This window comes from Barbus barbus, assembly GCF_936440315.1.
Source record: "Barbus barbus genome assembly, chromosome: 34".
Classification (NCBI taxonomy): domain Eukaryota; kingdom Metazoa; phylum Chordata; class Actinopteri; order Cypriniformes; family Cyprinidae; genus Barbus; species Barbus barbus.
The window spans coordinates 16,604,617-16,629,934 of NC_136762.1; the positions used below are offsets into that span (position 1 = coordinate 16,604,617).

Below are 25,318 nucleotides of genomic sequence, written 5' to 3' on the forward strand. Positions count from 1 at the left end.
AATAAAATTCTAGCTCAGAAATTAGCCTTTGCAACACTCAAGAGTCCTATAATGTTCTATATTGATTAAGGTATCTATATAGAAACATTACAGTTCCTGATCCAAGTACAATTGTAATGAAGTAATGATTTCAACAAACTCTTTCATTGTCGATGTATCGTCTCTGAACAGTCACAGCACTACAGATTTTCATTTAATCTCCTGTGTTTCTGTTTTCCCACACAGTGCAAGTAAACAGTTAGTTTCATATGTGACACCCCCCCCCCCCCCCACCCAGACTTTTCTCATGGTGTTTTTCCTTTTGTCATGAAGAAACTCTTCCCTGAGGGATGATAACCTACCCATGATACCACCGTCAGACTGCAGGCAGTTCATTTGAAATCGACATCTATTGCTAACCCAGCTGGTTACACATACAGTTCAGTTGTGTTGTAGAAAATATCACAAATTCAGGTATTCCCAGTCTCCAGCAGAGACGCTGAGGACGAAATGCCTGCGAATCTCTTCATCTCTTACTTTTAAGATTCAGTGTGACAGTTCTGCTGGGCCATTTGTTTTCCCAGAGGAAATCGACAGATATGAAAGAGGATTTCAAATGAAATATGAAGTCAAATGCTAAAATGTAAGATGATTCATTCAAATACTTGAAGGTTTATAAAATAACAATCCTGTCAACAATGTTCAAATGTTCTACATTTGCGTCATCTTGGATGTGTTAAACAGATGAGGTGAGATCATATGTGTTTGATTGGGTGGGACTATGAGCAGAGAGGCACATCCAGCTGCAGTCACAAACACACACACACACACACACACAGACAGAGCTCTCTCATCGCAAAAGCACTTACTCACGACTCACTGAAAAATAGTGCATGAAACACCATGCACACTTCCATTGATTTCTCAGAAAAAGACATCTGTCATTTACTCACACTCATGTCATTCCAAACCTGTAAGTTTCTTTTTTCTGTGCAACACAAAAGAAGATATTTTTCTAAAGTGTACTGGTAGCTTTTTACAATGAAAGGGCGCTGATTTCAAGCTTCAAAAATGATGCAAAAGCACCGTAAAAGTCTCATAAATCTACCATAAACTTGCTCACTGAAATCATACCATAGATAAGTGTTATGAAAAGATTAAAATGTCAGTTAATATTCATATAATTGATATTATCCAGTGAGCTGTTAACCATTGAAACCAGATTCAGTCAGTGAGTTGAACTCAGGATTGATTCATGAACAAATCATTTAGTTTGATTGAACTGGATTAGACAATTTGTCAAAACGATCTGAGCAAGGGTACATTTCAATCTATCTCTCACATAAAGAAGACTTGGAATTTGATGCACAAGTTGTACAGGCCACTTTTTTTGGTGCTTTATGTACTTTCATTACACTGGAAAAAAAATCATAAATTCACATCTGTGTTCTACAGAAAAAAAAAAAAAGTTGTATGCAATGACACGAAGGTGAGTACATGAAGACAGCATTTTCATTTTGAGTGCACTTTTACTTTAAACACAAAACAGACCCTTGAGAAATGAGGTGGAGGTGTGCTGTGAAATTTCTTTTGCTGTGACTGAGGCTGTTTTCAAACTTGGTTCAATTGATTTGTAAGCCAATTTCTGCGGAGGTCAGCAGCAATGAGGAGTGCATTATAATATTATAACAGGCAAATTATACGCCATCAATAGCTGTTCACTTCCACAAAGTAGAATGGATTGCTTTCATACCAGTTATGAACTGTGTTCCACAGACTCAGACTTTCAAGCGGCTCTTGAAGAGCAGCTGAGCTTGAAAATTGGCATGGAATGAAAATTCACCATATATATTTCTAAATGCTTTTTATAGGTCTTACTGTGAACAATTCATTTATGCACTTGTTTTATAAAAAAAAAAAAAAAAAGATCTCATAATGTTTAATCAAAATGTCAAATCTGGACCTTCCAGATGTGCTCTCTGGTGACATATAGGACTTCTCCAATTACTTAGTCCCTGCAAATGATTGGAGAATCTAACAGTCCCTGCAACCTCACATTCATCTGCCTCCACTTTTAAATTGCAACACCCATGTCTCAAAATCAAATCAACAAATAATGCATAGAACCAAGCCCCTGCCCTAAATTTTTTTCTTTTTCAAAGATTTTTTACACTCAGATAAATGTCACAATTCAGAAGAAATGATCTGTCGCTTCTGTTTCACCTCGACTTTGCAGAGCCAGTTTTTTTTTTCTTCAAAATTTCATTTAAGCCCTCTATGTAAACTCCTCCTTTATATGTCAAATGAAATTGAAATTGTTGTGCTCACATGGGCTGCTGCTTATAGCAGTTGTAATATATTCTGATTCGCTATCAGGATCTGCCAGTTTCTAACAATTGTGATCCCTCATAATGATGCGCAGAGCTGTAGGTGCTACATGGCCAAGAACAGCTTATTTTATCCTCAAGATCTCACTCCAACTGGCCAAGTTTCTGATCAGACTTAGTTGACATGTAAATATGGGCATTTGTCATGTGTTAATGTATTCATCTGACTTAAATAGTTGCATATGTTCTGAACTATCTGTTTTTGCAGCTTTATCATAATAAATGTATTTTTCCACGGGGGATGAAGTTTTCTGATCTAAAAGTTTTCAGAGTTCAATTCTGAAGTATATTCCCAGAAGAACATTTTCAAGCATAATTTGATGATTCCTCATATTTTCTTTCAGTAAAATAGTCCTGGTCATAGTGTAGAAGTCAAATCTGTCTTTAGCTTTAGCTTTTAGCTTTAGCTTTAGTCTTTAGCAAAAGTGTTCACTGTAGGCAGCATTGTTTTTGTAATTCTTCAAAGTGAATTCAAGCAGGGACTTCAGAGATTAGAGGTTTGTGGCCGTTACACACACTGCTCCAGTGTCACCATGCATCTCCCAGCATGCCTTGCTAATAAGAGGCTAATTAATTCAAAGTCCTGTCCTCAGCAGAACTCTAGCCTTTTTATGACACTCCCAAAGTTGACCGACTTAAAGTTATTATTTTATCTACATAAATATTATAAATGTGTGAAGACGCATGAAATAAATGGCCCTTCAACTAAGAACAACAAACATCCGATAGTATTGATTGAATATGCTGATTTAATTGAGGTTTACCCTCGTCCGGCTTTGTCCATTTATTAAATTACCTGGAAGACTAAAGGCCACCATCTGTGAGAGGATCAATTTTGTCTTCAGTCTGCTCTCTTTGTCTTTACTCATTTCCCAAACATCCCCTGCGCTTCAACATATGAATGAGAAATGAGCAATGGCCACACTCAAGTTAACACTCTGAGTTGTTTCCTCAATTGAAACATATTGATCTCTTTTACTATTTCCGTTCCTAGAGTTTTTGAGGGCAAAATAGATAGAAGTATCGTTTTTAAAAGCAAACAGCCTTTCTGGCCTAGCTTAGAATGAGTTTAAGAGGAGATTTGAATTTCTCAGGAATAAATCTCAGTAAAATTGGTTACATTTGTGACATAGTGCTGAATGCGCTGATGTCGCCATCAGATGTGGTGGGAATAAGGCAATAAATGAATCTGCAAAACTCTAAGGAGGTGAAATGGCCGAGTTGACAATGAGCTTGTTAGGTTCACTGTCTGTTGTCGCCTCTCATTTAGTCGGATCAAAATGATGCTTCGTTGTTTATTTGAAGAGCCCGTGTCAGAGGGGTTTCCATAGTTACTTGTGCGGCTGTAAAAGAGGAGAGATGTGCCGCTTGTGTGGAATTAATGAAAAGTGCTCTCAGAGGCTACTGAATTATGCATGTGGAGAAACAACTCACAACTGAGGAACTTTTCCAACTGTATGATTTTTTTGGACTAACTTTAGCTCTATTATAGCAGGTTTGTTTGATGTCTTCTTTAATCCTAATACTTTTCTCTCTCTTCAGTTTCTCTGCAGGTCGATATTACACCTGCGCAGGGTGAGATTAGTGTTGGAGAGTCTCGATTCTTTTTGTGTGAAGGTAAGTTTTTGTATTGACCAGATACCTTCTGGCCTCATTACAGTGTTTTTCTGCAGGTAAATCAGCTCTGACTGCTTACTGCGGGGATTTGTTTTGTAGATCATTTAATTCATTCTTAGTTATGCAAGGAGCAGGATTCCTTTCTAGTTAGTTCCCAGTGTGGGCGAGGCTTCTTGGTGTGACGCCATAGAAATAGAAACGGAGTGCCAACTGACCAGGTTACATCTGGTACCGATATGGTTTTATATTGATAATATATCTGGCATTTAAATCAATGTCAATGTCATTGTGTTCTTTGCCTACCAAATTGTATTGGGTCTGTTTATCCATCTGTATTTCATATTACTGTCAATCTTTCTCTCCTGCTGTCATTTAACCACAAACATTTACACTGCTCATTTTCTGCTTTATGGGCACATGTGTAAATGAATCTAGTTTAGAGCAGGGGGTCAGGGGTTTTAAAACTTGGCTCTAGGGAAGGGATTGTTTGGGATTTGTGAAACATCTCAGAGAAAATTAAGTAAAAAAGAGTTTAATTTGCTGAATTTGTCATCATTTATGGTTTCATTTTGATCTCGATTTACTTTATTTGATTCTGTTTAGATATTTACAGCAGTAGTTTTTAATAGTAAGAATGTGATCAAAAAGAGAGAGAGAGAGAGAGCACAAATACAAACTATTTTTGAATGTATGCATGTTTCTTGACCTTTATCTTTTTCACTGGGGTTTTTAAGCCAATTTTCTTTGTAATACTGCTTTGGAACAACGTTTAATGTTAGAATTGAATTTGAATAATGTTATTTAACAAATTTATGCATCTAACTGATAGTGGGTTGGAAAAACAAACTTAGTACTAAATAAATATTTTCTAGTTTTAATTCCTTTTGGTTATGACAATATAAAAACTAATTATTTAATTTAGCAAATATATAGTTTTTATATCACACTTACTACTTTTCTCACACAGTATAAATAAGGGCTTTATTTACTGCAATATTTATTTGTCTTTTATATTTTAGAAAAGGGGATCATCATGTTTGGAAGAAAACCCCTTTCACTCAGTGACCACCTGTTTCTAACATGGTCGATTATTGTCTGTATTTAAAAATGTGTGTCCCCTCTTTATGAATATTCTCAATGTTACCTTCTAGAAATCTGGTACACAGTTTTAGTGACCTGATTCCTGGCCCTAAAAGGTCAGATTTTCCATGTTTTGTAACCTAAAATAAGCAGTGATCTTCTAGATGATTCATTTGCTGAAATGGCACGCTAGTGTGAATTCAACTTTAATGTCACTGATGGTGTTCTATGTCAGCAAATATCACAGAGGACTCAGTAAACAAGACCCATGTGAATAGGGCTTACAAGAGGAATACGTTAAACCTTTGTGTGCCTATATCTCTCTTTGAAAAAACGTTTTTTCCTGGTTTCACTCTCCTGGGCTTCATTTGAAGGCCCAAAGGCGTGGAAAAGCAGCTCTGATAATTGCTCTGAACACTCGAGTCTTCACCAGTGCTGTGTCCTACGGTCCACTGATTTGGGTAATAGACTGGTAACCTGAGAATCAGTTGAAGTTTAAGTTGTGCCTTCTGACAGCTGTTGTGCCAGCGACACCTAATCCCAACTAATTCAAGCAAACAATTCGATCGCGTCAGGCCTGATTCGCTTTTGATTGATTCATCTCTGCTTTGTGAATGTTTACACAAGCTTAACTTTTAACAGAATGGTTTATATGACACATTTAATACATAGGATCAGCTCATGAATGTTTGCGTTGTAGTTATCGGTGGGGCCAAGGAAATCGATTGGTTTGCTCCAACCGGTGAGAAAATTGAGCTGGGCAGACTGGATATCAGCGTGATTCGCAACGACGAGACATCCTCCACTCTCACCATCTATAACGCAAAGGTTGACAATGCCGGCACATACAAATGTGTGGTCAGCAGTGGTGATCGGGAAGCAGAATCCACCGTCAATCTGAAGATATACCGTAAGATATGACATGTTTGATTTATTTGTGCTGGTAGAATATATACAGAAGAATGGCTAAATAAAATTTGTGATGTCAAATTTAAATTCAAGTTTTCTATGTATTGTTTGGCGAAAACTTATGAAGTTTGGCACACTAGTTGGAGAGGGTCTGAACAATCCTTGTGCCAATTGTGAGGTCTCCATCTCAATGTCTTTAGCGCCATCAACAGTTTAAATTTTCACTTATGCTTCTACTTATTGTATTTTCCAGAATATAAATTGCACTTGACGATAAGTTGCACTGGGTCAAATTACATTGTTGAGAAAGAGAAAAAAAGAAAAGTTGCATCAGTTGTGTAAATGTAAACAAAAAAAGTTATGTAAATAAAACTAAACTGTTACAAACACTGTAAACATGTATATTAGTTCCCCCCATTCAACAACAAATCCTATAATTTTAATGGTATTCAGAACAGAACAGAAAACAGAAAAATATAAAACAAAAACAAACACAAATTATAGTGGTATTCATTATAATCAATATTTATTATAAGCGCCAAGCCTAAACAAATTTATTTGAAGCTAAATGGAAATGCATGAGAAAAAAGCACTATACAAATAAACTTGAGCTCCCATACCTCTCTTATTTAGCACAAAACCAAATGTGTTTTGCATAATTGACATTAAATGCACTGTATATTTTTAAGTCACTTTAAAAGTCACAGCCCATTTCAGATGATAAAAAATGCTAATTATATTTCCCAAATTTTTAAGGGTGCTTCTGAGGAGACTTTATTTTGGATGATGACTCTGTTCCTTGCTGTAGACTACAAAAATACAAAATGAATCATTGCATGATAAATTGAAGTTATTGCTGGATTTTCCTCCAGAAAAAATCACCTTCACAAATGTCCCATCACCTCAAGAGTTCACTGAAGGGGACAATGCCATTATAGTGTGTGACGTCATAAGTTCACCTCCACCCACCGTCCTCTGGAAATACAAAGGTGCAAAGATCCAGTTTGAAAAAGATGGTAAGTCAAAAGTTTCACACTTTACATGTAAAAAATTGGTTACATAAGAAGTGAGATGTACTTTGCTTAACTCTCACTGTTTGCGTTCATTAATAAATTGATGAGATCATTACTGCAGCCTAATGCTGCTTTCTCAGAAATGTGGCACTTTATTAATCCCTGTGATAACAGATGAAAAAACTGTTAAAATGGATAAATTTGCATGAGATTTTAATACGCAATTTCGCACACATCTGTTCATCTTTGTTCTGTTCCACAGTCCGTTTCAAGACTTTGAATAACAACCATCTCCAAATCCGAGGGATCAGGAAGACCGACGAGGGTGTCTACACTTGTGAGGGCCGCATTAAAGCCCGCGGAGAGGTTGACTTCCGCAGCATTAAAGTGGTTGTGAATGGTGAGTCTTTGGGCATTTCAAAAGATCCCACCAGAATCCGATCCCACTTTGACTCCAGAGCCATTACATTGGATGAGACAATTGGTCTCAAATGACAAATCATACAAATGCTATACATTGTTTAGCTTTTTATTCTCATGAAAATTTTGAAATGTCTTTTTAAATAGCACACTAATCCCATTAAATTGGATTAACAAAGCTTAATTGGTCAAATTATACATTTCTTTCTTTGTCTTTTCAGTTTGCAAGCTAACAGCTTAACCTACTAGCTTACTGGTTAAGAAAAGCTCTCTTGATTTAGCTAGAACAAGATATCACAATATTGATCTGTGTATTTGATCAGCAGCTGTGTTGGTGTTGAGGTTGAGCATACAGCTCGGTGTTTTGTGTTGAGGATCAGACATTTTTTGAAGTAGCTGTTGTCAAGCTGCTCCACAGACATTTTTCCCTCATCTCCTTTTGATTTCTTTCTTATTTGCTATGTCGTTTTCCTTCCTGTGGTAAACCCGGTAATGTAATTTCCCCTCTTATGTCTGCCTTTCTGTTTATTCGTTGTCTTGTTTGAGTTTAATTTGACTCCTTAGTGGGTTATCTTTATGTTGTTGTTTAGTTTGCTTGAGCGACCACGGTGCAACAAAATACAGCACTTAATTTGTTAGTTCCTTCTTATCAAGAGAGGAGGAGCAAACATTTACACAAAAATTGGTTATATCAGTTATTGGCAGCCAATTTGATTTCATTTTCAGCATGTGTCAGATTTGCTGCAGTGCCATATTCTCTTTGTGAATGTGATCAAAGTGAACCTTTCAACAGTGTAACTGTCTTTTTCATCAAAAGCCACATTTATGAAAGAGTAAAGATGTATTTTGATTAACTTTATATTATACACATTATCGAAAGTGTGCACATTGAGGCTTGAGGCAACACTGTACCACAACGGAGTAAAACATATTTGGTAGTTGTACATTACATACTTTTACTTTCTTTTCCCCCCCTTGTCATGTATATATTTGTATTAGTATTCCAGGAGGTTCACATCCTAGCATTTTCAATTTCTATAAAGTGCTAATTTCTTGTTCTGCAGTGGTTGTTCCCTGAAGGCAGCAAGTGTATATACAATGTGATTTCTGATTAAATGTTAGATTATATTTTATTAAAATTGATTTAGCTATGCATGCGTGTAATATTATAAAAAAAAAAAAAAACTATTTAGTATTTTGTAGAATTTTTTTTTTTTTCATAATAGTACATAATAATATACATTAATTATTTAAGTGTTCTATTTTAAGTAGAATAAACACTGGTATGCAGCTAAGAGGGTTAGGATATAGAAGTTTTATTCGGCTCCACATATCAAACCTGCAGTTTTCTTTTCTGCTCAGTCCTGCCCACTATACGAATCCGTCAAGCGGAAACGAACGCCACCGCTGACATGGGCTTCTCAACCCTGCTGGCCTGTGATGCAGACGGATTTCCTGAGCCAATGGTGACCTGGGCACGGTAAGCCCATATTTTTACACAAAATCACCTCAGGAGGGAAAAAGCACTACTGAAACATTGGTTTTGCTGCACCTCCTCTTGTGTATTTTGGATTAGGAATTCAAAGCAAGAAGAAAAGGCCTCTGAATAAATTAAGAACTTTTGTGGATGACATGGCATAGAAAAACACACCATTAGTACTTTTAAAGTATGAGTCTCTCCTCAGCCATCACCGTGTTCTCAGCGGGAGTGCGTACTCTCTCTGCTTGTGGAGGAGAGCGTGTGAGACACGAATCCCTCGGGATGATACAACACGCCTCAAGGATCTTTTGTTCTGACGTGAAGGAGGTGTTTATTTGACTCAAAATAACTCAGGTCCTCTCCTCTGACAAGGGTTATGGTATATTTATTACTTGTTTGACCTTAAATCAAGAGATCACCACTGTGGTCAAGAATCCAATGAATTCAAGAGTGTCTGCACAAAGACCACTAATAGTGGGGCAAATAGAAGTAGAATGAAAGCTAGTGGTTGCTAACAGTGTTTTCCGATTTTCTGTATATTTATTTATTTATTTTTTTGTTTTGTTTCTCAGTAAAATCTCAGTTAGTGAATATTGAACAGGGTGCATGGAAAATGTGTAGCTTAAAAATATATAAAAAATAATATTTTGATCCAGGATATAAAAGGAAATTGTAATCTACTGTTTTGCAAACTCGTGGATGATATAATTAAAATAATAATAATAATAAGAGGAGGAGTAAGAATAATTAATAATTATTATTAGTAGTAGTTGTAGTAGTAGTAGTACAAAATACAGTTATTCAATATTGCTGATTTTCATTAAAGTTTTTTATTAAACTAAATATATTATACAGAGTATTATCATATTTAACTCAATAACTCAACCAAATGCATCTTATACGAGATAAATAATATATACACGATATAAACCGGCTGAAATGTTTTGAAATCACTTGTACCCTACCTGATCTAAAAAATCCAGTCTTTCACTCTGACTGTTTCAGTTTGAGTCTTGTTAAAGATTTAATTCCCTGCTGCCAAGATGCTCCTCTGTCGGTCACGGATTGTAGAAAGTGAAACTTAAATCTATAGGTGGTTGGATTTATTCACGCACGTTTAAATATTTATTTAAAGCTTCCTTCTTTTCAGATTCTTATTTACAGCATGATCTTAATAGGCTGTATATTAACTTATTCGGAGAAAACGTCTCGGGTTACGTATGTAACCCTGGTTCCCTGAAGGGAACGAGACGCTGCGTCGAACGCTACGGGGAACGCCCTCAGCGTGACCGCGCTCTGAACCAGAGTGTAAAATGTCCAATGAAAGGGCGAGACGTCATAGGCGGTGACGTCACTGACCGGAAAGCATATAAGCACGTGCGGTGGAGCCGGCGTTTGCTTCCAGGAATGAAGCAACCGCTCGCAGGGATACAGGAAGTATGGCCTAGAGACGCAGCGTCTCGTTCCCTTCAGGGAACCAGGGTTACATACGTAACCCGAGACGTTCCCTTCCAGGAACTCGAGCTGCGTCGAACGCTACGGGGAACGAGATGCCAACGCCACCAGACTTCCAAATACCTGCCCTGTGTGTATCACTGGGAGCACAGCGAGGGCGAGAAGAAGAGCCGGGAGTGGCCATACGATCAAGGTGATAGAACCGAACAAAGGTGAGGGGCGTGGACCAACCCGCAGCATTGCAGATATCCTGCATAGAAACCCCTGCCAGAAAGGCCTTGGAGGCCGCCATACTCCTAGTTGAATGGGCCTTAAGCCCCAGAGGCGAAGGGATGCCTGAAGATTCATAGGCCAAGGAAATAGTATCCACAATCCACCTGCTAAGGGTCTGCCTAGAAGCAGGCAGACCCCGCTTAGGAGGACCGAAGCAAACTAGCAATTGGTCCGTCCTTCTCCACAGGGCAGCTCTGTGGACGTATGCGTCCAGTGCTCGCACTGGACACACACAGTTATGCTTTCGCTGGTCAGGCTCCCGAAAGGGAGGAGGACTGAGGGCCTGCAGCACGACAGGCCGTGGTATAGAAGAGGGGATCTAGGAAATAACCCGCTCGAGGGTAGAAAAACGCTTTGGCCAGACCAGGGGCAAAGACGAGATAAGAAGGGGCCATGAAAGGCCTACAAATCCCCACTCTCTTAAGAGACCACAGCAAGGTCCCCGTAGGGACACGTCGTACAGGAGGCCTCAGCCTCAGCGCACCGTGGAGGAAACCTGTAACCAGGGGGTGTCGACCCACTGTAAGGCCACCGAGAAGGGCGTGGTAGGCCGATAAAGCCGCCACGTAAACCTTCAGGGTGGAGTGAGTTACCCCTGCGGAGAAACGGGCCTGCAGGACCTGCAGCACTGTACCAAACGGGCAGTTAACTGGGTCAAGGTGGCGGTCTCCGCACCAAGAAGTGAAATATTTTCACTTCAGGGCATACAGTTTCCTTGTAGAGGGAGCTCTGGATTGGAAGATGGTCTCAGCAACCTCGGTTGAGAGACCGGAAGCTATGAGCTGCGCCCCCTCAGAGGCCAGAACTTCCACACGTAATGCGCGCGTCGCCTCGGCAACGTGCGCTGCAACAGCGAGCACTCACTCAGAGGGGGAAGAACCGCACACGCGGGCTTCCACGAACGAGAGCGCTAGATCTGGGGAATGCAGGAGGAGATAGGGCGAACCCGTCTCCAACCTGTTCACCAGATCCCTGTTGCCATCCAGAACTCCCGGGAGCAGAGCGATCGGGGAAAAACCGTACAGACGAAGCCTCGGCCAGGTCTGTACCAAGCGTCCAGTCCAAAGGAGCTGGAGGAACTAGAGGGGCATAGCGCTGACTCTCGAGTCGCACAGCCAAAAACCTCCATATCTGCTTCACCACCTCGGGGTGAAGCATCCATTCCCCGGGCCTCAGCCCCTGCCTCGACAGGATGTCTGCTCCCACATTGAGATACCCAGGGATATCGATGGCTCTGAGCGAGCGAAGTTTGCCCTGGGACCACACAAGGATCTGGTGCGCCAGCTTGTACAAGGGGCGCGAACGCAGACCTCCCTGGTGGTTGATGTAAGAGACCACCGCTGTGCTGTCGGTGCGCACCAACACATGGTGATCTCTTAGGTCCGGGAGAAAGTGCTTGAGTGCACGAAACACGGCCAACATTTCCAAACAATTGATATGCCACGTTAGATGGCGACCGCTCCACAGACCGCGGGCAGGGTGGCCACTCATGACCGCTCCCCAACCGGTGAGGGATGCGTCCGTCACTAGCATTACGCGGCGACAAGAGGCTCCCAGCACCGGGCCCTGAGACAAGAACCAAGCTTGGCTCCACATGTCTAAGGCACGTAGGCATCGCCGCGTGACCTTGATCATGCGAAGCGGGTTTCCCCTCGGGGAGAACCCCTTGGTCTTGAGCCACCCCTGTAGGGGTCTCATGTACAGCAGGCCAAAAGTAATCACGTTGGACGCAGCTGCCATGAGCCCCAGCAGTTTCTGAAACTGCCTGACAGTGAGTGACTGGCCCTCTTTCACTCTCTTGACTGAGGTGAGGATCGACTCGCTCCGAGCAGGAGACATACGTGCCTGCATCGTGGTCGAATCCCACACCACGCCTAGATAAGTGGTTCTCGTTACTGGAGAAAATCACACTTTCTTGACGTTCAGTCTCAACCCCTTCATGTGCGCGAGATCGACATCTCGATGCCGAGTCCCCACCTGCTCTGATCGAGCCAGAATCAACCAATCGTTGATGTAAAATGCGGGGTACGAGTGCAGGGCCAACGAGAAGAACCCAATATCGGTAAGCTTTGCCCCTAAAAGCAAACCTGAGGGACTTCCCGTGAGAGGGAAGGATGGAGACGTGAAATATGCGTCCTTAGATCCATCGTGACAAACCAGTCCTCGGACTTGGTCTGAGACACGACTGATGAGTGTAAGCACCCTGAACTTCAGTGACATGACTGAGCGGTTCAACTGACGCAGATCTACCATCCTTCCTTGGAACAATGAAGTACCGGCTGTAGAACCCGGACTCTCTTCCGTGAGGAGGGACCACCTCGATGGCCTCCTTCCCCAAGAGAGTGTCTACTTCCTGTTCCATGATCAGAGCCTGCTGGGGGACCACGCACGTGGGAATCACCCCATTGAAAGGCGGTGGCGGAGCGCCGAACTGAATACAAAAGGCCTTTCTCTACAGTACGCAGGACCCAATGAGATCCAATTGGCAGTAGTTTCCACGCTGCCTAAATGGTCTACTAAGGGAACCAGTCTCTCGAGACTGGCCTCTGATGTACCCAGAGCTGCTGGCACGGTGCCCTGAAGCGGAGGACCGGCAGGGGACGGCCGAACCAGGAGCTCTAGGGACCCCCGCAGGGGTGGCGAGCTTCTCAGCTCCGCTACACTTCGGGGCGGAAGAAACTGAGAACACCGCTCGCTGGAGCCAGCTGCGCCCTGGAACTCTGGCAGGGTTGGCAGACTGCTCTCCCGAGGGCACTGGGGGAGACGGACACCCGATCTGCCCCAGAGGGGTCTGCCCTCGTAAGTCCTAGGCACAGCACCAGGACTGCCTCAGCCTCAGCCCCCTAATGAATGACGGTCCTCAGACCCGCGTCATTCCTAGGAAGACCAAGCTGAAGGACCAGACCCTGCAAGGCAGGACCCAAAGAGACACATCGGCAGTAGTTCCCACGCTGCCTGATGGTCTCCTAAGGGAACCAGTCTCTCGAGACTGGCCTCTGGCGTGCCTAGAGCTGCTGGCTCGGTGCCCTGAAGCGGAGGACCGGCAGGAGACGGCCGAACCAGGAGCTCTAGGGACCCCCGCAGGGGTGGCGAGCTTCCCAGCTCCGCTACACTTCGGGGCGGAAGAACTGAGAACATTGCTCGCTGGAGCCAGCTGCGCCCTGGAACTCTGGCAGGGTTGGCAGACTGATCTCCCACGCCCGTAGGCTTCTTGGCCGAGAACCCCCTTAGACTTAAGAACGGTCCGCAGATCCGGCTTAGCCTTAGAGGTCCCCGACCCAGAGCGTTAGCTGCCACGGCCCCACCTCGGTGGGGTGTGAGTAGCCACGCTCTGTTTTGCGCCTCTCTAAAGAGGGGCTGGCACGCGGCGAGGGCTGCTCCCGCCTAGCAGCCCCCTGAGCTGGAGAAAGGCGAGGGAGAAACCGCTGAAACGCCGCCGCTTGTCTACGAGCCTCCTGGTACCTGTCGACGACGTAATTGACGTAGTCGCCGAACAGGCCAGAAGGCGCAAGCGGGGCGTCCATGAGGAAAACCCTATCTTCTCCTTCATGTCAGATAGGGTCGACCACAGACAGCGTTTCTAGGGAGCTCAGAGACCAACTTATAATTCAATCAAGTTGAGCCCAATCCCTCATCCAGCTCTCTAAGCAGGTACGTCAGCTTGGTGCGCCTGCAACACTCTCTCTTTCTTTTTTTTTTTCGGTGTGCAGACACGCACCAGCCTGACCTGCAGCCGCGAGCCTTCAGAGACAACGCCACGCAAGGGGACAGATAGCTCGCGAGCGTCTGTTCCACCCGGGGCATCGCTCTGATATGAATGAGAATAACGCACGCGTCGCCTCGGCAACGCGCGCTGCGATCCCCGCACTCACACTCGCCGCCGTGCCTCAGCAGCGGCGGGAATGTGAGATGTACAGCGGAGAGAAACACAACCAGCCCCCTTTCTCCTTTTTTTGAGCTGACTGCGCGCCGTTCTCATTCATAATATGCTTGTGCAAACACTGTTTCATTGACGCGTCCACCTCCTCGGAGGAAGACAGGTCTAGGAGGAAGAAGACACGGGCTCGCCCGTCTTCATTCAAGGCTAGTGAAACTCACTCCTCTCTTTTTCTTTTTCAAAGAGAGCCTTCAGAGAGCAGGCGTAAGAAATGAAAAAGCTCACAAACAGGCAGTCAGCTCCCTCGAGAGCTGAAACTGCGCGCTCTGCTCTGAAGCAGACCACACACAGACTGCGTGCATCCCAAGCAGTGATATAATGTTGTGTAGGGAGGAACACACAGCCCAGAATGCGATCTGCTATCGCCCCAGTGCTTGCACATATTGCTGGAGCCTACTTAAGTGATTGTGCAGGACAAACAACACTAAATAAGACTCACAACATGCAAAGACAATACACACAGACAGAGAAGCGGTTGCTGAATGACAAAAAGCAAACGCCGGCTCCACCGCACGTGCTTATATGCTTTCCGGTCAGTGACGTCACAGCCTATGACGTCTCGCCCTTTCATTGGACATTTTACACTCTGGTTCAGAGCGCGGTCACGCTGAGGGCGTTCCCCGTAGCGTTCGACGCAGCTCGAGTTCCTGGAAGGGAACCGGTAGTTCTATGTGAAATCAGACATTTGAGCACCCCCATATTGCCAAAATGGCATGATCATAACACCCCGCGAATAAGTGAGATTGGTAGTCGAATCAGGCTCCTCCTATCGAAGCATTGAATCGTCGACTATTCGGGGTCACCCCTAATTATTACTAATATTCAATACAACCATTTAACAACATTTATTATTTTTATTGTAATTTTTTAGGAAACTCTATATATTACACACAGTATTATGTATGGCTTTATATTTTATTGATATTTTTAGTCTTTAGAAATTTGGTCTAGAAATGTGGTTAAACTTTGGTTAAACTGTGTATATTTTACACAGTATCTTTTATTTCTTTATATTTTAGTCTCTCTCTCTCTCTCTCTCTCTCTCTCTCTATCTATCTATCTATCTATCTATCTAAATAGTAGTTATATATAATAGTTTGTAATAATAATAATTCTAAACTATATGAGCCATCCAAAAGTATTGGAACAGTAAAGAAAAAATTGCTCTGTTGGCTGTGGAGTCAAGACATTTACAAATATGATTAAAAGATGAATATGAGACAAAATACAGAATGGCACATTTTATTATTGGGTGATTCAACACACAGATGTTTTACCAGCTAAGAAGTTCAGCACTTTTAGAGTTTCATCCCTCTATCTGTTGTGAGCATAAGTATTGGAACAGTTGCCTCACAGGTCTTTCTAAGTGATCAGCTGTGTCCTGTTGCATTAATTCTCCAGATATTAAAAGCAGGGAATGTGTCGTATCAGTTATATCCATTACTGCATTCTGAATCTTGCATTCGATGATGACACACACAAACCAGGATGAAGATGAGGGAGCTGACTTTGAGAGAAAAGCAAGCAATTTGGATGCTAAAGGAAAAGAGGAAGTCAGTTAGAGCTCTAGCAAAAACAAAGGGCATGGAGAAATCAAGAGTTTGGAAACCAGCAACCAACAACGACCTGATCGGCTGAGAAAACAACAGTAGTTGATGACAGACAAATCATAAAAGGTGTGAAAATGAATCCTAAAAGACGTGTCTGTAAAATCACCAACAACTTCCAGAAAGCTGGGGTGATGCTCTGACAATTTACTGCCCTCAGGAGACTTTGACACAGAATTACAGATGCTACACAGCAAGATGCAAACCTCTGACCAGCACCAAAAATAGAAAGGCAAGATTAGAGTTTGCAAAAAAGCACAAAGGTGAGCCAGAAGAGTTTTGGAACTGTGTTTATAGACCGATGAGACAAAGATGAACCTTTATCTAAGTGATGGGAAAGCAAAAATGTGGAGAAAAAAGGGAACTGCAATGATCCCAAGCATACAGCCTCATCTGTAAAGCATGGTGGAGGTGGTGTTGTAGCATGGGCATGCATGGCTGCCTCTGGAACAGGCCCTCTCAACTTTACTGATGACTTAATGTATGATGTCAGTAGCAAAATGAATTTGGAAGGGTACAAAACCATCTTGCCTACCATTATTCAAGAATATATCACCAAATTCATTGGGAAGTGCTTCATATTGCATCAGGACTATGACCCAAAACACACTGCCAGTTCAGTCAAGGAATTTATAAGGACAAAGAAATGGAAAGTCTTAGATTGCCCAAGTCAATCTCCATATTTAAATCGGATTGAACATGAATTTCACCAGCTGAAGAGGAGAGTGAAGGCAGAAACTCCCCAAAACAAACAACAATTGGAACTGGCTGCATTAAAGGCTGTGAAAAGCGTTTCAAAGGATGAGACCAAGAGTCTGGTGATGTCTATGGGTCACAGACTCACTGCTGTGATTGTGCACAAGGGATCTGCAACTAAATAATAGCTTTTAATCTTTTATATCTGCCTTATGTTCAACTGTCCCAATACTTATGCTCACATCAATGAGTGGGATGTACTCTAAAAGTGCTGTTCTTTTTATTTGGTAAAACATGTATGTGTTGAAACGGCTAATAATAGTTTTGTCTCATATTCATCTTTTAATCATATTTGCATATGTGTTGACTCCACAGCCAACAGAGAAATTTTGTCTTTACTGTTCCAATACTTACGAAGGGCCCTGTATATATACATGCCAACTCATAACCCACGCAAGCAAGATAATTCCACATAAAGCTGCAATTCCAGGTTTTCAAACAGAGATGGCGACAAAGAGCCAAAACTTACGGCTTTAACGACTGCAGCTTTAAATAAAAGTATGCACAGCATAAATTTGAAAGGGTGTCATCATATTTAGAAGTCTGCAGCATCAAAAACTTTGAAAACCCCTGCTATAATCATCCCTTTTCATGATTAGTTAATCGCTCCAACTATTTTTCCACTGAATTTTTCAAGCCTAACAGAACAAACTCTTTGAAGAGAAAATGTTCAGATTAGTCTTTCCCATTGCTGTATTGTTTCAATATGTTAGCACTTTCTTTCCTCTCAGGAACAACGTTCCACTGGAGAGCGGGGATAAATACAGCTTCAATGAAGACGGCTCTGAGATGTCAATACTAGATGTGACAAAGCTGGACGAGGGAGATTACACATGCATTGCGAAGAACAAAGCTGGGGAGAGCGAACAAGAACTTAGCCTTAAAGTCTTTGGTAAGAATTCATGAGAGATGAAGTCTCGCAGGAGTCTAGATATCTGAAAGCACTCTGTTGAAACTGATATTGAAAATTCAGCAATGACGGAAAAAAAAATGCAGTTTTATTCTGCAGAGAACAAAGTATAGTTGCATGAATATATTGTTTTATGCCTTAAAGAAATAGTCCACTTGACTCACTGTTTTCTTTGCTCTGTGAAATGTGTTTTACCTGGTAAACTTTTTGAATTTCTAACAAATCCTAAAGACTTTTTAAATGAAATAACACAAAAAAGGGAGATGTTTATCCAAATGTTCATACATCTTTTCCATACATTGAAAGTGAAGGCCGATGCATGCCAGCAAGTTCTAAAAATTTTGAGAAAGCATCATAAAAGTAGTTGATATGACCATATTCCAAGTCTTATAATAGAAATAGACTGTAATAAGCTTTTCTCAAATCTCATTCACACTTCTGTAGGTCCGAAAATTGGGGAACTTATTTGTAAAAGGCATCAAAACTTGTCTTTACAGGCCATATTTAAATTATCATCCTGCAAAACATCTACTTTTGTGTTCCACAAAATGGGTTTAGAACTTCGATTAGATTGAGTAAACAGTGACAGAATGTCATTTTGGAGTGATCTAACTTTATAATATCTGTCCTCTCAGTGCAACCCAAAATCACATATCTAGAAAACCAGACTACCACAGAAATGGACGAACAGGTCACGTTAACATGCGAGGCCACCGGAGACCCTACACCCACCATTACATGGAGCTTCGGCACCAGGGTCTTCACAGAGGGAGAGCAGGTAACACCAAACGCACAGGGGCTCCTCACTGGAGAGAAGTGGGAGTAGGAGCTAGAAGAGTAGAATGATGATCATGGTCTTATAGATAGGCAGCAGCTAGTTCAATGATGGAGCCGTGGTGCACCTGCCTCTGTTTCATTCATACAATTCTTTTTGTCAGCAGGAGCACCAAAAAAGGATTTATCAGGTATGAGATCAGAAGGTCAGGTATAGTAACGGGCCATTTAGATCTGTTTCTATATTCCCGTTTTTTCCCGAAAATGGCTCTGATGTTGTCAGCATACTCGAGACGTTTGCTAATCGACCGTCTGGTGTTTCGATTTCCTGAAGTTCTTCAAGTTGTGATACGATCTGCAGTTGTTGATATGTGAAAAAGACTTGCATGGCGGTGAAAATGCAATACTATTGCAACAGTTCCTGACAGGAAAAGTGATGATGGATGAGCTCTAAAAATTGCTTTACATTTGCTCTGTTCCACAACCTAGTGAGCTGCCTAGAGAGGATGCTTTGCGAGACACCATAGGTGTTAAGGCTGCTCCAAACACTGGCTAAATGAATTATGCTGCCGCCTTACATACCTGTTTTAACCTGATTCTAAGGCAGAACCACATTTACTCTTTGCAGAGAAGGCAAAACCAGAATGTACTGTAATGAGCTCAGTGGAAAAGAAATCTAAGGTGATGGATTAAAGAGAAAGTGATAAATATATTATATATATATATATATATTTAATTTGAAATAGTTACTTATTAGCAAAGTTAGGTATTTTTGTACCATTGTATATACTATGACCTATACTTGGATTAATATTTTGAATTTGAAGCTTTTATTTTTATAGTTTTCTTTCATTTTAATGTTGGTTTATTTTTAGTAACTTTCTTTCTTTCTTTTGGTTTGAGTATTTATTTATTTACATTTACAAGTTTTTTAATATTAAATGAAGATCCACTGATATGCTCTTCATGAAAGATTCCAGTATCTCTTAAACATATTTTAGTATTATTATTAAACACATTTATTATGCAGATTTTTTTAAAGCAAACTTTAAAAACATGAAATAGGTTTTTAAATTGCTCAACGTGTTACTCGCCATGAAACTAGCCAATGAAGCTGACATGGTGTTAAAACACAAACCAACCAATATCTATTAACACATTTTTTTCAGTAAAAGATAATAATCCTGTTTCAGATGGTTAAGCAGCCCACAAGGTTTTAAAACTGAGCTTTTGTCCTCTATCCTTGAGGTATATAAAAAAAATAAAGGATTTCTAAGAGAAGCTCAATTTCGCTTGTGCCGAGTCACTGTCATCACAGGGTTCCTGAAGGAGCATGTTTTATATAAGCTCTTTGTTGGACCGCTTTGTCATTTCCTGCGTGTCGTCTTGTCCAGTCTTGCTCATCTCATGTGGGTGTTGGGTTGTGATGATTGCCAGCATCTCTTCACTGGTCTGTGTTGATCACAATGTATTTCTTCATGGTTACAAAAATGATTAGCAGGTTACTTTGGCTGTATAACATTTTATTTATCAGCTGTCTCTGTTGATTGTCATTCTGGCTAAATGAAATCAAATTTTATTTTATTTACTTAATAAACATTCCTGGGCATGATTTATCAGTGCCTGTTATTCCAGATGGGAAAATTCATCAAAATGTACTTGCTCTGCTTAAAAATGTTAGTTGTTATTTTGTCAATTAGGAAATGATAAATCAATAAACAAATAGTTATTAGGCTTGTACGAGCAAACAGTGATAAACTACTGTATATATCAATGTAAAGTTGATTTGTTTGTTTGCTTGTTTATTTTATTTATTTTGTTGTCCATCTGAAAATAGAAATAATCAAATCAAAGCTACCATGCTTTGTGTGGTTACATGCAAACAATGATGTACAACATGCACAACAAATATTTTTTTCTTGTTGCATAATATATCCAGTATTTCTCAGAAATAGTCCATTACTGCCACAGAATATAAAATAAAAAGGTAATTGCAACTTTTTATTTTTTTTCGCAATTCAGAAAATTAGATTGTGAGATATAAACCCAAAAAACGGAGGGAAAAAGTTGGACTTGTTAGATACAAACTCAGAAAACTGAGGGTAAAAGTCGGGATTGCGAGATATAAACCCAGAAAACTGAGGGGAAAAAGTTGAATTGTGAGATATAAACTCAGAAAACAGAGGGAAAAAGTTTAATTGTGAGATATAAACTCAGAAAACTGAGGGGAAAACGTCTCAGGTTACACATGTAACCATGGTTCCCCCTCGAGGGAACTCGCACTGCGTCGGTAACGACACTTTGGGGGATCCGCCTCAGTGTAGCGCGTCTGAAGTATGAATGAAACTATTCCAATCCTGATTGGTGTTGCGTCATGACGTAACATGACGGCATACTCGGAAGATACAAAGGGACGCTGGCACACAACAGAGTCAGCTTTTTGCTCTTCAGCAAGCGCTCTGTGTCATTGTGTGTCTTATTTGGTGTTGTTTGTCACAAGCAGTATATTGTCATGGCGAGTGGACAGTTCAAGCGGTGTGTGCATCCTTGCCCAAGGTTTTTAACAGGTGGGGACACACATCAGCTGTGTGTTCATTATTTGGGAGTGCAGCACGCCCGGGCAAGTCTCCAGAGGGAGCTGCCTGTGCGGACTGTGATGCTCTGCCGATCAGAGTGCTGCGCTGCCGCCTGGCTGTGTTTAATGAGGCTGGCCAGGCTCGCGCGCCCTGCAGTTCGGGTCGGCTTAGATCGTGGGGCTCGCAGATGGATCTGTCAGGAGGGCTCGAGATTGCTGCGGCATATTCTCAGTCCTCATCTGACAGTTCCGATGTTCTCACTCCCCGTGCGGAAGCCCACGTCACGGTTTCTTCCACACGGGAAGGGGACCCGATGTTTGAGCTGTCTGATTCCGAGGAATTAGACATGCTCAGCACCTCGGTGGAATTGTAGAGAGCTCGCCACTGCATTCACTCGCATTTGAGGAGCTCGTTGATGTGTTGTCTCGTGCTGTGGCCAAACTTAATATTAAGTGGCCACAAGAAAAAAGTGCAAGTGAAAAGTAAATTGGATGAGCGCTTTCTGCAGCACAGGTCTCAGCCTCAACGCCGGGGTTTACCATTTTTTCCTGACTTACACAATGAGTTGTGTAAGTCATGGAATAAACCGTACTCCGCTTGACTGTCTAACCCTCCTGTTTTAGATTATAGTACCATTTTGGGAGCGTGTGAGTACGGTTATGGGACGATGCCTCGGGTGGAAGAGCCTTTAGCCAGCTACCTCTCCTCTGTCGTTGGGTCGTCCCTTAAAGCCCCGGTACTGCCCACCAAACCTTGTCGGGTTACATCATCATTGGTGGGCAGGGCTTATATGGTGGCTGGTCGGGCTGGTGCATACCTGCATACAATGGCACTGATGCAGGCATACCAGGCTGATTTTTTTAAAGGATTTAGATGAGGGCGAGGGACCAACTCCGGGTGATTTAGCGGAGTTGCGTAGAGCTGCAGCTTTTTCTCTTCGTGTTACCAAGGAGATGGCCTGTGCCATCGGCCGCTCCATGGCGGCTATGGTTGCCACGGAGAGACATTTGTGGCTAAACTTATCGGGGATAAAGGAGAAGGACAGGGCCTTTCTCCTAGATGCCCCGATATCGTCTTCTGGCATGTTCGGCGACGCAGTCAATATGGTCGTCGACAGGTTTCAGGAGGCGAAAAAGCAGTCTGCAGCATTTAAGCAGTACCTTCCTCGCCGCTCTAAATCTTAATAAGGCTGCTCTGAGTTGGCCCCAGCTGTCATCAAGCTCCTCGTACCGGCAGGTACAAAAAGAGAGTGTCGCTTCAAGAGCCCCTCCTCAGGGATCTTGGCAACAGAGGCCTGCCAAACCAAAGGTCGATTTGAGGACCGTCCTTCAGGCGAGAAAGGCTTCGGGAAAGAGGTCCTAGCTCTCGCAGGACTTCTGAGGGTTGCCCCCCACGGGGTGGAGCGATCAAGGTCGTTTCCACCTCGGAACCCTCAGGAAATCGATGTTGGTATCCCGCCGTCCAGTACGCTTCAGGCCACATCAATTTCTGGAGAACGTACGCTGCAGTGTCCGCCCCAAAGGCTTGCGGCCTGACAGCGACAGTGTCCGCACCCAGAAAATCATTTTCGGTCTTTTCCTGCCGGTATTGCGCTTCAGGGGATCGTAAACGATACTCGAAGAACACCCAAGGTCAGCCTCGAGAGGTTGATTCCCTTAGTAGATTATATCGGCGCATGGCAATGCCTTCCGAATATATCTCCATGGGTCCTGCGTACAGTAGAAAGGGGGTACAGACTGCAGTTCAGTTACCACCCCCCGAAGTTCAATGGGGTGGTCTGGACGGTAGTGCACCCAGAGCAGGGTCGGGTGATGGAACAAGAAGTTCACTACCTGTTGGTGAAGGAGGCCATAGGTGTTCCTCCGCCAGACAGGGAGTCTGCAGCATTGGAAGTGGATTTGTTCGCGTCTCGAGAGATGACCCACTGTTCACTGTGGTTTTCTCTCAGGCATCCAGCCCCGCTGGGGTTGGACGCCATGGTACAAACGTGGCCGAGGCTACGCCTGTACGCTTTTCCCCTGACCGCTCTGCTCCCGTTAGTTCTGGAGAGGGTCCGGAAAGAGGTGGTCAGTCTATTGCTGGTAGCCCCGTTCTGGCCGGCCCTGGTATGGTTCTCAGATATTATGTCACTCCTGGCAGGCCAGCCGTGGCAGATCCCTCTCAGGCAGAGGGCACAATTTTTCACCCTCGGCCAGAGCTGTGGAAACTGTGGGTCTGGCCCCTGAGGGGGCGCAGTACCTAGAGGCTGGCTTGTCAGTTGGAGTGATCGAGACCATACTCCGTTCTAGGGCTCCCTCCACAAGGAGATTGTATGGCCTAAAGTGGAATGTGTTTTCTGCGTGGTGTAGAGAACGTGGGTTGGTCCCAGTTAACTGCACGGTGGCTTCAGTGCTGGAGTTCCTCCAATATCGTTTCTCTGCTGGTCTTACCCCGTCCACACTAAAGGATTACCTGGCTGCCATTGCGGCTTTCCGTGCGCCTTTAGAAGTTGGGCCTCTGGGGAAGCACCAGCTGGTCGTGCGTTTCCTCCGTGGTGCATGGAGGATGAGGTCTGCGGCTTGTTCCAGAGTCTCAACTTGGGATCTGGCTGTGGTCCTTGAAGGGCTGTCACTTGCCCCCTTCGAACCTATCGAGTCGGCTATGGCAAAGAACCTGACCTTTAAAATGCTCTTCCTCCTAGCAATTACTTCGCTCAAGAGAGTGGGGATCTCCAGGCCTTGGCTATCTCGCAACCTGCCTGGAGTTTGCCCCTGGAGGAGTTAAGGCCATTTTACACCCTAGGCCCGGCTATGTGCCCAAGGTGCCATCTAATGTGGAACGGCCGGTGGTTCTTCAGGCTTTTCATCCTCCGCTTCATGTGTCGGCGGAAGAAGAGAGGCTTCATCTTCTCTGCCCTGTCAGAGCTTTGAATATCTTTATTCAGAAGTCTTCTCATTGGAGATCACCCAAGAAGGGACTTCCTGCTTCCAAGCAGACGATTAGTAATTGGATTATTCAGGCTATTACCTTGGCCTATCAGGTGCGCAGTTTGCCTTCACCTGTGGCCTTGAGGGCCCACTCTACTAGAGGCATGGCATCCTCTAGGGCCCTCCTTTCAGGAGTCCCGTTGCAGGAGATCTGCGATGCGGCTGGGTGGTCCACCCTGCATACTTTCATCAGGTTTTATAGCCTGGACCTTCCCTCCACGCCGGGTGCACAAGTGCTTTCGTCCTAAGTTGTGCCTGGTTCAGCTTCACACTAGGACAGTTCCCCAAAGTGTCTTTACCGACGCAGTGGGAGTTCCCTCGAGGGGGAACATCTTGGATTACGACTGTAACCCTTGTTCCCCGAGAAAGGGAACAAGACACTGCGTCTCTTTGCCACACCTCTCCATGCCTGGGAGCGGCTTGCTTCATCGCAAAAGCTGACTCTGTTGTTTGTCGGCGTCCCTTTGTATCTTCCGAGTATGTCATCACATGTTACGTCATGACGCAACACCAATCAGTATTGGAATAGTTTCATTCATGCTTCAGATGCGCTATGTTGAGGGGGATCCCCCAAAGTGTTGTTACCGACGCAGTGTCTCGTTCCCTTTCTCGGGGAACAAGGGTTACAGTCGTAACCCAAGATGTTCCTTGAAGGGAACGAGACGCTGCGTCAAAATGCTAAGGGAATGCCTCCAGCGTGACTGCGCTCTGAATCACGTGTGCAATCTGTCCAATGGATGGGCGAGACATCATAGGCGGGTGACGTCCCCGACCGGGAAGCATAAAAGCACGTGTGGTGGAACTGGAGTCAGCTTATAGGAGTGAAGCAAGTTGGGATTGCGAGATATAAACTCAGAAAACAGAGGGAAAAAATAGGAATTGCGATAATAAAAAACAGAAAACTGAGGGGAAAAGTTGGGAATGCGAGATATAAACTCAGAAAACTGAGGGAAAAAATAGGAATTACGAGATATACACTCAGAATACTGAGGGGAAAAAGTTAGAATTGCGAGATATAAACTCAGAAAACTGAGGGGAAAACGTCTCAGGTTACACATGTAACCATGGTTCCCTGAAGGGAACGAGATGCTGCGTCGAAATGCTAGGGGAATTTCTCCAGCGTGCCCGTGCTCTGAATCACGTGTGTAATCTGTCCAATGGATGGGCGAGACGTCATAG

The 25,318-nt window shown here is 43.2% G+C and overlaps 1 protein-coding gene across 3 annotated transcripts in view; it reads left to right on the top strand.

Annotated features, from left to right (window-relative positions):
- ncam1b (neural cell adhesion molecule 1b) overlaps window positions 1–25,318 on the top strand; it is a 114,325-nt gene that overhangs the window by 35,796 nt on the left and 53,211 nt on the right. For all 3 annotated transcript variants that reach the window (XM_079392384.1, XM_079392385.1, XM_079392386.1), the window contains exons 2-8: window positions 3,909–3,983; window positions 5,764–5,973; window positions 6,845–6,988; window positions 7,248–7,385; window positions 8,768–8,885; window positions 17,645–17,805; window positions 18,459–18,601. In XM_079392384.1, the coding sequence (XP_079248510.1) occupies window positions 3,909–3,983; window positions 5,764–5,973; window positions 6,845–6,988; window positions 7,248–7,385; window positions 8,768–8,885; window positions 17,645–17,805; window positions 18,459–18,601 (989 nt within the window). The remainder of the gene's footprint in view (window positions 1–3,908; window positions 3,984–5,763; window positions 5,974–6,844; window positions 6,989–7,247; window positions 7,386–8,767; window positions 8,886–17,644; window positions 17,806–18,458; window positions 18,602–25,318) is intronic.